Source organism: Gadus morhua, chromosome 18 (genome assembly GCF_902167405.1).
Source record: "Gadus morhua chromosome 18, gadMor3.0, whole genome shotgun sequence".
Taxonomy (NCBI): Eukaryota; Metazoa; Chordata; class Actinopteri; order Gadiformes; family Gadidae; genus Gadus; species Gadus morhua.
In genome coordinates, this window is record NC_044065.1 from 14,257,783 (window position 1) to 14,271,597 (window position 13,815).

Below are 13,815 nucleotides of genomic sequence, written 5' to 3' on the forward strand. Positions count from 1 at the left end.
CCAAATTGCTCCTTTTATACGCACGGCATAACGATTTATTTTCTATTCCTCATAACCGAATTATAGACAACGGCTCGTCAATTCATAATACAAGGATCTTATGTTAAGAATAATAATATCGAATTTGTAATTTTATTTTCCAGAAGTTTTTCCCTATGCTCTCCTCAATCAAAATATGTTTGCTTTTAATAAGTACCAATAGTAATTTAGAGTAGTTTTAGTCAGAAATAATAGCCAAGCAGACAATCTTTGAAATTGTAATTTATTTTAAAAACGTTTCTCACAAAACTAAAAAAGAATCATTAGATAAAATCAAAAAGCAATATACATGTATGAAAAAACAACAACATTAAGACAAAAGCACATTCTGCAGACTACCAGTGAACTGTTATAATAGAATAGAAAAGGTAGTAAACTGGTTGAGCTGCCTATAAAACCTTGGTGCCTCTCCTGGTGCGCTTCACAGGCACTGAGAGATCCTCCTCTTCAGCTTTGCTCTGGCCCTTGGACACGTTTCTTTTGGCCGCGACCACGGGGACCGCCTTCTCGGGAGCGGCTGCGACAGCGGCTTTCCTGCCACGAGTGGCCTTGACCACAAGCGCTGTGGTTGGAATCTCAGGAGTAACAGTCACCTCGTCCTCCAATGGACTTGAGGATTCCTGGTCTTTGGGTGTAGACTTGGTCTTTTTTGAGACTCTTCCCTTTTTGGGCTGGACCTTTTCTTCCTCCTCTTCCTCTGCGGGCACTTCCTCTGGAACATCAGCCGTTTCCACTGTGCCCCGTTTGCCTGCCCTTCCGCGAGCCGCGGGCCGCGAGGCGACGGCAGCGACCTCTTCTACGACGACAGCCTCCTCCTGGGGGGGCTCCACGGCACCACGACGACCCCTCTTGACTGCCGCCGTGGCTGGGACCGTCACAGCAGCCCTCTTACCCCTCGTCGCCTTAACCTTCTCTGGCTGTTGGGCCAGGGAGCTGCTGGTTGACTCGGTGATCTCCTCTTGAACCGGCTCAGGTTCCACAGTCTCCTCTGGAAGCTCGGTGACTTCCTCCTCGATAACAACGGTCTTCGCTCTCCTTCCTCCTCGCTTCGGCTTCTCCGCGGTAGTAGGGACTACCGTCTCTGGCTCCTCAGCTTTTGTTGGCCGCCTTCCTCTCTTGGGTTTTTCAGCCGGGACTGCGGTGGGTTCTTCGACCACCTCAGCGACAACAGCCAACTCCACAGGGGTCTCTTCCGCCTCCTCTTGCTGCTTGGCCTTTCTTCCCCGGGCTTTCGACGGAGCCTTCACCTTCTCAGGGGCCGAACTCTCCACCACTTGGAGCTCTTCGGAGGCCACCTCCTCCTCAACAGACTCTTGCTTGGTCTTCTTTGATCTCCTTGACTTCTCAGGCAGCTGCTTCACATCAGCCTCTGGAAGGACCGGGATGTCTACCTCCGCCTCCTCTTCTGGTTTGGCCTTGATTGACCTTCCCCTCTTGGCTCGGACCGGGGCCTGGGTCGGTTGTTCGGCAGCGACCTGTTCAACGGCGACCACCTCGGGTTCTGGGGCAGCCTTCCTCCCTCGTCTGGCCTTCACCGTGACAGGGGCCGGCTCTTCGGGCTGAGCGTCAGCCGCCCCCTCACTGACCTCCTCTATCACTCCCACCTGAGGCTCCTGCTGGGCGGCCTTCCGGCCTCTTCTCGGCTTCGCCACTTTTACAGCGGGAACGGACTCTTCCTCAGGCTGGGGAACAGCCATCGGCTGTTCAGCCACCTTCTTGGGGGTCCTTCCCTTCCTGGTTGCTGGTGTCTTGACTGGAGGTGGGAGTGCGGTGGTGTCCGATTTGAGGGCATCGGCTGCAGGAGCCTGATGGCCGGTCTCTTCAGTGGTGGCGATCTCTGGTACGGCATCAGCAGCAGGTGCGGGCTTGGCGTTTCTCCCCCTTTTGGGCTTTAGAGGGGCTTCCTCTGGAGCCTCCTCGGCGAGGCTGGTGACGATCGGTGCCTCGACGCCCTGGCTCCCCGTCAGCTTGCCACGTCGGCTCTTCGCGGGGATCTGTTCTTCGACCTGAGATGGCGCTGGGGTTTTCTTCGCTGGTCTTCCTGGTCTTGCCCTGGCCGGGGTGGTCAGTTCCTCCACTGTAGCATCCTCGTTGGTGACCCGTTTGGTCGCTTTCACCTTCTTCCCTCGGAGAGATTTGCTCAAAGGCGCTGCGGCGGGGAGGGCGCTGTCTTGCACGACTTCCTTGGGGGCGGTTTCCATGGCAACTGGTGCGTCAGAAGAGACAAGTTCTGTTATAAGAAGAGGAAATAGACAAATATTAGTATGACTGGCAAGTAACCAATTCTGAAAACAAAATCAGTTTTGCCTTAAATGGTTCCATTATTCCACTTCTAGTAGTTCCTCTTGTAGCTTTTATGACACATGGTGTACTCCCCTTCGTGGCGTGGTTGTAGTTCAATTTGCACACTGCATTGCTACATTTACTCCACCTGTAATTCTAAGCTGCGCTAAATGAAAGTACATAATTTGATTTGTACTTTCCAAACACGTTAATAAATTGAGGGTGCCAATCTGTTAGTTGTGCTTTAAACATAACTTTCAAAAGTTGAGCATAGTGTAAGTAAACCTTATCGTTGGTAACATTAACCTTCAGGACAATATGCTTAAGTCACCAAGAGGTAAATCCTAAAGTTATCATCAAACAGGAAACATTCCCCAGGAACACCTACCGGTGGCCATGTCTGCCTGGGCGACTTCCTCAATGGCATCTTCCGGTCCATCCTGTCAATGACAATTTAGACAGTCTGATTAGCATGAAGTTCAGAAGGTAAGAAAAGGTGAGACGGTCAATTATGAATAAAAAAACTCAGACTTGTGAGACTGTTCTCATTCATATCAAGTATTCCATTACCTCAGCATTCTCAGTTGGTTTATCAGCAACAACAGGAGTTTCTTCAACCATCAACTCTTCGATGGGAGCAGTGTTTCCCTCAGGGGTTGTCAGAGCTTCCACAACCACCACCTCTACAACAGGAGCGATGGTTTCTTCAGGGGTTGCCAGAACTACCGCAATCACCTCTGCCACAACAGGCGCGATGGTTTCCTCAACAACCACCTCTACAACGGGAGCGATGGTTTCCTCCACCACCACCTCTACAACAGGAGCGATGGTTTCCTCCACAACAACCTCTACAACGGGAGCGATGGTTTCCTCAACAAAGACCTCTACAACGGGAGCGATGGTTTCCTCAACAACCAACTCTTCAGGGGTTGACAGTGGAGTTTCCTCAACCACCACCTCTTCAACGGGAGCGATGGTTTCTACAGGGGTTGCCAGTGGAGTTTCCTCAACCACCACCTCTTCAACGGGAGCGATGGTTTCCACAGGGGTTGCCAGTGGAGTTTCCTCAACCATCGTCTCTTCAACGGGAGCGGTGGTTTCCACAGGGGTTGCCAGTGGAGTTTCCTCAACCACCACCTCTTCAACGGGAGCGATGGTTTCCAGAGGGGCTGCCAGATTTTCCTCAACCTCCACCACGGGAGCGATGGTTTCTTCCGGGGTGGCCCGAGTTTCCTGGACAACCACCTCTGGAACGGCACTGACCGGTACCTCCCTCCGTTTAGGGGTCTGCAGGAGCTGCTCGACACCCTCTAGATTAATCTCTCCAGTGACCTTCTGCACTCTGGGAGTCTTCAGCAGTTTCCCCCTGAGGTCCTCCATGGGCTCAGACTTCTGCCTCGGGGTCTTCATGATCCTCTTCACGGCGCTGAGACCGTCTGGCTGCTGCGGCTTCTGCTTGGGTGTCTTCAGGAGGTTTCCCCGGAGGTCCTCGATGGGCTCGGCTTTCTGCTTGGGGGTCCCCGCGGCCCTCTGGGCGGGCTTCTGCTTGGGGGTGGCCTCCTTGGTGTCGACCACTTGGCTGGAGGCCTGCACGGCGTCATCCAGAGCCGGGGCCTCGGCGACGAAGCTGGAGCCCTCCTCACTCTGCAGGAGACGCTGCACCGCCTCGCGGTTGAATGTGCCGCGCTTTGTTGTGGAGCCAACGCCCATTGGGGAAACGACCATTTCACCTGTACAACAAAAATGTGTGGTTAATAGACAGTATGCCACGGTCAAGTGTGAGTCTTTTTCAGTGTAGTGCAAGTTTTTACCGGTCTCCTCTGGCGTGTTCATGACGGACATTTCGACGGCGGATGTAGAGAGCGCTGTGGCGGGAGTCTCTGTGGAGGTCTTCGCCATCAGGTCAGATTTCCTCTTCCTTGCGTTGACTGGGGTGGTGAAGATCTCGGCGATTCCTGAAATACAAACAAATATAAGTTGAGCGAAAGGTCTTCCAGAGAACAGTGGCTGGTTAACCAACAACAGAACCATAATACCAGAACGTTGAACACAATGTCTTACCGGTCAGGTCTTGATCTACTTTCATGTTCTTCTTCAGAAGAGCGATATTCTGGACCAGCTTGGGAGCAGCCCCTGCTGCTTGAACGGCCCGTTGATTGAAGGCTTTGCCGACGACAATAGTGACAGGTGAATCAGCATGGCCAGTGGTCACATGGCCGTGAGGGCACTTCTTAGCAGGGGTCTGAAAGAGGAATGATAACAGGTCAACTTCAGGCTCACTTAGCAAATTTCAAGTAATTTCCGTATAGTATATTCATATTTCCGTCTAGATCGATTTTATTTATTTCACCATTTCAATAAACGGCTTGTATTTAGAGAAGTATTATGAATTAGGTTATTTGGCTTATTTAAAACCACACCAACAATGCCTAAAACAATGTGAAAAAGCATTTCACTGCCCAAACAGGAGATCTGATTCAATATCTTGCCGGATAGATCACAATCCAGTTTCAGATCTGTAGGACTCAACATTAAGGCTTGGGCATCTACCTTTTCTACCTTCCAGACATTTCACGTCATTTTAGCATGAAGGACATTGTCTAGCTTAAAATACTTTCTGCTTAATAGGTAATTTACATGCTGGGTTTAAATACTTGGAGCCTCTAGATCATATTTACAGGAGCATGTTTGACAAGAGCAGAACCAAACAATAGTAATGCCAATACGTGTTCTTACCATGGGTAGAGCCACCACAGCCTTCTTCACCTTCTGTGGGGGAGCCCGACCCTTGCATAGGGCGACCACCGGCTTGGTCTGGCCAAACTTCACAATGTCCACCCAGGAATTCACAACTGAGGAAAGGGCACAGTTAATACGATACTCTACAACTCAACAACTCTAGACATGGGCATTTAAATAAATTAAAATGAATTTAAGGAAAATATAAAGACAAAGAATGAACTATGTCCTTGATGAAAGAGGGTTTATAATAACCAAGGACTTTATTAGCAGCTCTATTTCTGTAAGGCTGACCAAACACTAGGAGATATGTGCAGTACATATACATATCTTCCATTGTTATCCTTTTACTGTCATTATTTATGAATGAGTATTTGTGTGTTTGTAGATTCACAGGACATTACTAGATTCTAAGTACGGACATAATTTTAGAAACATACCCTTCAAAGATGCCCTTGAAACTCCACTTCTTCTGCGCAGAACCTCGGCCGCATTCTTCAGGGCGGTCTTGGGCGTCTTCCGAGCGATGCTCTTCCTAGCGATGCTCTTCCTCTTCAGGGGCAGTTTCGGGGTGGCGGTCTCCAGTTCGGCGTTGGGCGACGGCGTGTTAATGCGTGAAACGGAGAAGCGCCCATTGACGGTGGGAGACTGGTCGTTTGAAGGCGTGCCAGACTTTGCCTTCGGCGACTTCTTGGCTGATGAAGGGGCTTTGGGAGACGCCGCCTTGACCTTTGGCGACTTCTTGGCGGGCGAGGGAGTCTTGGCCTTTGGAGACTTGGTCTTCGGGCTTTTTACTTCGTCAAACTCCTGTGGGAATCCAAATATAATAAGTCATGAACAAAAAAAAACCGAACGATTTTTTTTGTTGACACCGTTTTCCTCCTTGCTTTACCTTGACCAAGCCCATAGCTGAGGCCCGTCTGAGGAGCGACTGTTTGGGTCGAGCCACGCTGAGGCTGCGTCGCGGGGTGGCCCCCTTCTGCAGAGGGGAGCTCGGGGGCAGGCGTTTGTCAAACAGCTCGGGGCTCAGGTGGCCTCCGAATGACACGCGCTTCCTCATCGTCATTGGGCTGGCTGAAGCTTCCATTTCCCTTTTCTTTGCTGCCAGTATCTCTGAAAGATGGGGGGAAAGTCTACGTTAACAGCCATATATTCAAATACTTCAACATCAGGAAAATACGCATGTCAGTTAGGCTACTCGGAAACTGGCCAGAAAAGCATAGCATTTGTATTGAATATTTACCACTTGCTGCCGTCTTTGCTGCCAGCTCCTTCTTTAAACTGTGGGCCTTGATCGACTTCTCAACACTGCGAGGTGACACCCTTGGAGAGGGCTTCACTGAGGCGCGAGTGGGTGTGGCACAGGTCGCTTCGGCAATGGCATCCTGCGTGGTCTCTTCCTCAGGTGCTGCGCTCGCCTCCAGGGTGCTGGGGGTTTCGGCAGGCAGAGACAGACCCGTCTTTTTGGGCGTCTCCTGAGCGGGTAGGGAGGTTTTTGGAGTCTGCTTCTTCGGGGACTTTGCAGGTGCAACCACCTGGCTCTTGATCTCATCTCTGCTGGGGATGCTCACCACGTCTGGTGTGGCAGCAGCAGGCTGCACAACCACTTTAGTGATAAGCCCGGGCTGAGACCTGGGGGTGCCGCTCTTGGTTGCGGGTGTCTGGGACTGCTGTCCGGACGGTTTGCGTGGAGTCACCAGAGAATGCTTGATCATCTGGTACAGCTCGTTGAAGGGGGAGTCGGTCTTGTCATCCTTGGACTCCACCTCCATGGTCTTATCCAGGGATCGCTGGATGTTGTCATTGTTTGCGCCATCTTTCAGACGGGGGCCTGAAATGATGCAGAGGTAATTAGTCGAAACGAAATAAAAAGGTGGTATTCTATTTAACGAGTCTCTCAAATTTGATTTTTGAAATGCAGCCATATCTACCATTTTTATACAAATGCTTTACTTGGACAGGATCATGTACCTGTTGAGATCTCAGACGTCCGGTTCACTCCTGGGGTTCTCAACTGCTCGTGCAGAACCTAGGTAACAGGTCATAGAAATTAACCACAAAGTGCTTTTTTAACCTGCACAAAACTAAATAAAACGTAATCAGTGAACATGTGATGAGTGTATGTATCCTGTACCTGAGCATCTGCTTTGCCAGAGACCGAAGATTTCTTTGGCGTCTGTTGTGGAGGAGACTCAAACCTAACAAAAGGGACATTCCAGAAGAGGGATTTTAAAAAGGAAACTTAGGGATAACAGCAACATCCTTCGCAATTTTACTAATGTTTATAGAGACCCACCTGAAAGAACGGTCAATAATTGTGATTACGTCACCATGCTTCAGACGTTCCGCCTGCTGCAGCTCTTCCCCGTTCACACGAGTCGGGTTCACCGAACTCATGTTAGTGAGGATCACCTAAAGCAGAGATCGCGTTAGTTACGTCAATATAAGAGCCCGAACGCCTCTGTTCACAATCTTGTTGAATGCATGAAATGTGCAACAATGGGGAGAAGGCTCCCTCCCTACAACAACAAAACAAAAAGTACCTCTTTATTTTCATTCAGTTCCACCCGACAGTGTTCTTTAGACACATGAGGCAGCTGGATACGAATATCACATTCTTGCTTCCTGTGACAAAACAAACAAAAAACCTGTGATAAGTGCGTTGGAAATATGCATGTTTTCCAAGACATGCTTGACATCAAAATGGGTGAGGTCCAATGCATAATATATTTGGATGCAATTTATTCGATAAACATGTTTTGAAGCAACAGGGTCTGGTAGGAATTATTAATCCTTCAAACACGGGAAAGGCTCCAAGCATTATGTACCTGTACTATCAATGATCGTGGCTACAGACCAGCCATGGCCACTTTCAATGCATTACTAACGGCCGTACATACACTGAACCTAGCGACAGTGACGTCAGCATCAGTAGCCCCGCCCCCAGTCATTTCAAATGTATATGTATGGTCTGTCAGGCAGCCTTGACATGTTCGGTGCAATACGCACGAAAACTGGCAAGTGATGATTACATTTACCAAAAAAAAGAGAAATGGATGTGAAATCTATAAACATGCACTCCACTTGAATTACGATAAGTGGATTAAAGATAGCATAATGCAATCGACTGGCAAATTCACCAAAACTTTGTTCACCATACCTTCCAAAGAGACATGTTGCGGTTAGAGGAAACTCAGTTCCATCTCCTCCTCCCCTCTTTATCACGACAATCTTTCCGTATGGCATTTTGAGTTACCTAAAAAGCAGAGATGTCATTGATCAGTTATGCTCCAGAAAGAAACGCAATGTACCTTCTTGGGTAAATAACGTATACAGAAACCGAATCGTTTATACAAAGACCTCAAGACCGGAGCTGTTCATCAGAAAGAAGAGATGAAGTGGTGGTGCAATACAGACATGTTCAGGTGGCGCTTCTACCCCGGTTACTCAATGATGGCCATGCCTGAAGAACTACGGCCCCCCAGCATGCTCACAAGTCTAAAGTGAACTCTTTAGTAACTTACTGCGAAACGACACCGGTTTTTATATATAGGTAAACGTACCTTTGTTCCATCTCTTCACTCTCAAACTTATTATAATTGTGTATTTTGTAATATATTGTCTGAGCCGGCAAATAATGCATTTTACTGCTTTTTATACTTTTTTTAACAAGAACTTGAATGCACCTTTGGATATAAGGTTGGTGATGATGGCTATATTAAAACAGACTCAAGTCATAGCAACTTTACTGTTGAATCCTAAATAAACGTGAACATAAACCAACCGAGCCTCATGGGAAATTAAGCACATGGGGAAACGCTGTTGCAGTTTCAGACAACACAAGGTCTCCTAAAATGAAATTGATACTTCACGATTAAGGGCTAAACAAGGACCCAATAACCCCTACTACTAACATGATAACCACCACTACCAACATGAATGTCATCACTCACATGCTGTTGGCCTCAAGATGGAAGCGGTCACGGCGAGGTGACATGCCAAATACAAGCTTTAATAATGTAAAAGGAAAACTTGTCCCAACCCCTTTTTCATGTCAACATTTTTCTAAACGCCTTGCTGCAGTAAAAGTAGCCACTTGTTTTTGCACTGGAGACACTGAATAGTTAAGGTTCGAGAGAAAAGACAGAAATGTGAGGCTCCTTAAACGTGTCCATGATAAAGTGTCCACGTGCATAATCATAGCCAACTCAAGGAGATCGGAGACATTTAAAACACGTGGGTCGTGTAGCAGAGTGCTATTTAAAGCATATGATTAAAGATGTTAGTATTTCGCACATAAACCCCCTTACTAGTCGTGCATCAAATCATCGTGGCAGTTATTGCCATTCGGCGTCGTAGTCTCAATATTTACCTTGACAAACCTTTTAATCGACGTAGTCCATGTAGATCGATCCGAGCCCTGTAAAATTAAAATTACCTGAAGTCCACAAATTCATCAGATTTACTATGTAACTCCTAATTTAACTAAATCTGCTCTAACGCAGATAATCCGACGGCGGGCTAACTACGCTAATATTGTACCTCTCCGCTTCACTTCTCTCTGTACACGGTGGTGAGGCGCTCCACGGGGTATATCCATCCGCTACTCCACAAACACAGAAATCATTCAATTCGAAAACGATACCAACCGAATTCATCAATGATAATGCGCTGCCAATATTTATTTTTTATATCGTTATGTTTATGCGTTTTAAAGAAAAAATAAACGACATTAAACGATTGTATTTACACGAGGTCCTATTTTGTTTTCAATCTGAGCGGAGCAATACATTGAAAAGAAGGGCTAGTTTTTTGAAAAACATTTGAAATTCCGCGCGAAGCAGTACCATTGGTTTATTCTTATGACGCGTCCAAAAGTAGAACCGGTTCGTTTTCTACTACGCGTGTACTCGTGTAGCGTTTGTAGTCAGTTCGCATCGGTTTCATAAATACGTTAACCGTGTGAATTTATAAACTAAGATTAACTTGTTTTTTATCTGACCATACCTACGTCGAGTTATCTCCCCCAGCCGAGATGGTTATTTTCTCATTTAATAAGATAGTGTATATAAATTGTTTTAATCAAGGTAATGCATTGTAATCTGACCATACAACTGATCTAAACAATTACAGTATTGGGTAAACTACGAGTATCTTGATCAATATTCTAGTATTCTCGAACTTTTTTCATTTAAAATTCGTTTTTTCTATAGCCATGATTCTGGCTCTATTGCATACAACTAGAAAAATAGAAAAGCCTAGTTTATGACACCTGTCACGGGTTTTTCTCCATGTATGCAGTCATTACCCACTGACAAAGTATATTGATAAGGTGCATAAAACTATATGTTAAGTGGTAGTATAAGTGATAGAAAGCAGCAAAGATTAAGAAAACACACCACACAAACAATTGTTATTAAATGTCGATTTTATGTTTTTTTTGTTTGTTTTTTCTCTTTTCTTTTCAAAGTCACCTGTTAAGCATGACACAAAATCGCAACATATTCCATAATTTTCAAAAACTGAGGGTGCATTTTGTTGCCATTTCAGATAAGCGGCGGCGGCGGCGAGCGAGGCTGTGCTGTTCTGGACGTGGTTGAAGTCCTGATTGAAGAAAGCAGCTTTGACAGTAATGAACATACACAGAAACGAGTCAAACAGATTCCACACTGGCATCCTATGTCGGAAACAAAATGCTTGTCTCTGAAAAAAGAAAAAAAAAAGATAGTCCTGGGCAACCAGGCCAAACATAAAGTGAGTGATCAACGAATTCAGGGGCTCAGTAGCAGAGGTGTGTGTGTGTGTGTGTGTGTGTGTGTGTGTGTGTGTGTGTGTGTGTGTGTGTGTGTGTGTGTGTGTGTGTGTGTGTGTGTGTGTGTGTGTGTGTGTGTGTGTGTGTGTGTGTGTGTGTGTCATGGGAGGGCAAGGAGTGTAGCACTGGATAACATTTACAAAGAACAGGCCAAGCACACAAATTAATGATTCCTTCCTGAGACATTGGTGCGTGTGTGTATGTTTGTGCGCGTGTGTGTATGTTTGTGCGCAGATGTGTGTGTGGGTGTAGTGGTGTACAGGTACGACGGTCTCAACGAGATGGTTGGTGAAGTGAAGGCGTTTTGGCGTGAGAAGAGAATCACCAGAGTGAGGTCCCGTTAGATTCAAAAAGGTCAACGGGCACATGTTAATTTTCAGTCAGAAGTCCCATGTTCAGGCCCCCTCCCCCAGACACACACACGATCACACACACACAATGTGTTTCTGCCAAAGTGTGTGCGAGTCCCAATCCTTCACGGCACAACCGTCTTGGGGGGAGTATGCTGCTTTTGCGTTGAGTTACCCCCCCGTCTGCTGGCCAATGGGTTGAACCATCTCCTGTCAGTTGCACGGCAAAAAAATAAGCTATTCCCTGATTGGAGAGCTCCTTCAAAAACTATATTTAAAAAGGTGGGGTCTTGTTCGCAGTGTGAGGGTGGTGGTGGTGGTGGTGGGGGATATAAAATAAGATGAGGCAGTTGCTGAAATTTGCAAAACTCGGCCTGCCCGGTTTCTAGTAGGACAAAAAACACGGATGCATTTCCTTCAGTAAAATGTGCTCGATAAGTCTTTTCTTGAATCACAAACCTATGGACAAAAATACATAAAATGTATTTCTTTTTTTTTTCGTAAATCAGGTGAAAGCTAAACTCTTCATAGTTTTAAAGAAATGAATACAGCTTATATACACAAACTCATAGGCTACTTAAAATACACCTTAATAAAGGATCTTCATTAAATTGATTTCTTGAAAGGACAGGTGACCGTGTGATACAACCAAGTTAATACAATCATTGCTTTCTCCATTCTCTTTGCAGCGCAAAACAAAATTAAGATCAATAGAAAAACCAACCCAACCTGGAATAGTATGTGATATTAATGGACACATTTCCTGTGCATAATAAAGTGTGTCTGCCTATGTTTGTTTGTTGGTGCGTCTGTGTGTGTGCCTGTGTCTTTGTCTGTGTGTTTGTGTGTGTGTACATGCATGTTTGTATGTGGATTGGACAGCCATTTCAACATCTTAAACTTTTTTCATTCACTTCAAACACCTTCCTCGTATGTAACGAAATCGAAGAGCCTCGGTCAACACGCCCGATGGGTAGGAAAATATTAAAACAGTTTAGGAATAACAACAGTTTAAAATCTCCAAAATAAACCACAATGTTCTCTCCTGCTACTCATCCTGTCATTCCATAGTGGACAAGTCAGTCGCCATAGTTCATTAAGTATTTTTCTATATATATTTATATAACTTTTGTACGAAATAGGTTTTGTTTTGAAGTTGGAAAAGGAATAAAAGACCCAAGAGTTTCTTTTTCTTTTTGTCTTTGTTTTTAGAGGGGAGGGGGCGGGGTGGTGGTGCTAGGGTGGAGGGGGATAGGGGCGGGGTAATTGGGAGAGCTGGAGGTGCATCATGGCCAAGATCCAGCCCCATAGTTCACCTTGAAGTAGGACAAGACCGACAACAAGAAGGTGTCGGGTGGTCTTGTGAGGTCTTTACTGGCATCGCCCCCCTATTTCAGACCAACACACTGATGCACTGGCCCACCGTCCCGGCTGGACCCATCTGTCTTTCAGAGGATGGAGCAAAGGGGAGGAGGTGGAGGAGGCGAGGGTGAAGGCAGGAGGATGATGAGACGGAGGAGGAGGAGGTGGAGCAGTGTTTACAGTATTGTCCCTTAGAAGTCTATCCGCCTCCCACGCTCCAACAAGGCCCTCCCCCTTCCCACCCACATCCTGGTTCCAGGGGCAGGGCTGGAGCTAGAGAGAGGCCCGCTCCGCCTTCCCCCCTCCACCCAACAAGCCAGCCTCCGGTTCCCCCAGCCGGGCCCCTGCCTCTCCGCTCCGTCATGCAGCCTCCTCCAGGGAGGAGAGGGCCAGCGCGGGGCCGGTGGCCCGGGGGGAGAGGGCCGGGCGGAGAGAGGGCAGCGCGTGGTGGTGGTGGTGGCTGTGGTGGTGGTGGTTCTGCTACGCTACGGGGACTGGGTGGCCGGACTGCTTTGGGCTGAGCTGGGCGACAGGCTGGGACTGCAGCTGCCAGGGGGGGCCCCGCTGGACCGGGCCCCCGTGGCCCCGCTCTCCAGACCCTCCGAGTTCTCCAACATCTCCTGGATGAGGGGGGGCATGGAGCCGGGGATCTCCATCTTGAGGGTGATGACCCGCTCGGCTCCTGTGAAGGGAAGGAAAAGCTGTTGGTTTTTTTTTACACAACACCCCATTACAAAAACCACTTGAGCATTATGACAGTGGGTGTGAGAGGGTGTGGATCCACCACACGGAGTCCTGTGGGACCTCTGACCTTTGGCGCTGATGCTTCTCAGGTCGGTGATCTTCATCAACATCTTGGGGAACATGTGCGGTTTGTGGGGTCTCCTCCTCCTCACGTAGATCTTCAGGGCCTCGAGCAGCGGCTCCTGCAGGACATCCACCTTGTCCGCCTGCTCCAAGTCCTGGCGGTCTACAGGAGGAAGAACCACAACGTTTAGAGCAGGTCGTGAAGACGATCAATCAATCAATGTTTTACCTTAACTCAACTGTCAATAACGGTAGACGTCTTTCATACATTGATGTACTTTTTGTTTTTCATACATTTTTTGTGATTAATTTGTAATTCATTGTATAATTACTTTCCTGTAGTGTGGCGGTGATGCCGGAATTAGTTGTCTGGGTTTTATAAAGTACATTTATTCTTCTCTTCAACTCTTTGATCAACTCCTT

At 47.3% G+C, this 13,815-nt stretch overlaps 2 protein-coding genes and 1 non-coding gene across 11 annotated transcripts in view; all 3 read right to left on the reverse strand.

Moving 5' to 3' along the window:
- Positions 1–245: 245 nt before the first annotated feature.
- On the reverse strand, positions 246–9,630 carry mki67 (marker of proliferation Ki-67). Of its 6 annotated transcripts, none has more exons than XM_030340734.1 (16): positions 9,434–9,630; positions 8,222–8,317; positions 7,605–7,686; positions 7,358–7,473; positions 7,196–7,259; positions 7,033–7,090; positions 6,305–6,892; positions 5,954–6,174; positions 5,502–5,868; positions 5,059–5,174; positions 4,384–4,564; positions 4,134–4,277; positions 3,311–4,052; positions 2,893–3,250; positions 2,711–2,762; positions 246–2,269 (listed from the first exon to the last, which is right to left on the reverse strand). In XM_030340734.1, exons 2-16 carry the CDS (start codon positions 8,305–8,307, stop codon positions 429–431), a joined length of 5,016 nt encoding a protein of 1,671 aa, XP_030196594.1. In that variant the 5' UTR covers positions 8,308–8,317; positions 9,434–9,630; the 3' UTR covers positions 246–428. The 6 variants fall into 6 exon arrangements, with proteins under 6 accessions (XP_030196594.1, XP_030196595.1, XP_030196593.1 ...); XM_030340735.1 differs by having other exon boundaries at positions 2,893–3,336; positions 3,457–4,052; positions 9,434–9,629; XM_030340733.1 differs by having other exon boundaries at positions 2,893–4,052; positions 9,444–9,629.
- On the reverse strand, positions 7,817–7,944 carry LOC115531739 (small nucleolar RNA SNORA71). The gene has a single exon (XR_003973936.1). It is a non-coding gene; the product is annotated as a small nucleolar RNA SNORA71 (small nucleolar RNA).
- An 841-nt stretch (positions 9,631–10,471) lies between the features above and the next one.
- raraa (retinoic acid receptor, alpha a) overlaps positions 10,472–13,815 on the reverse strand; it is an 80,262-nt gene continuing 76,918 nt past the window's right edge. For all 4 annotated transcript variants that reach the window (XM_030340741.1, XM_030340743.1, XM_030340739.1 and 1 more), the window contains exons 7-8: positions 13,397–13,555; positions 10,472–13,267 (exon numbers count right to left, since the gene is read on the reverse strand). In XM_030340741.1, the coding sequence (XP_030196601.1) occupies positions 13,071–13,267; positions 13,397–13,555 (356 nt within the window). In that variant the 3' untranslated portion in view covers positions 10,472–13,070. The remainder of the gene's footprint in view (positions 13,268–13,396; positions 13,556–13,815) is intronic.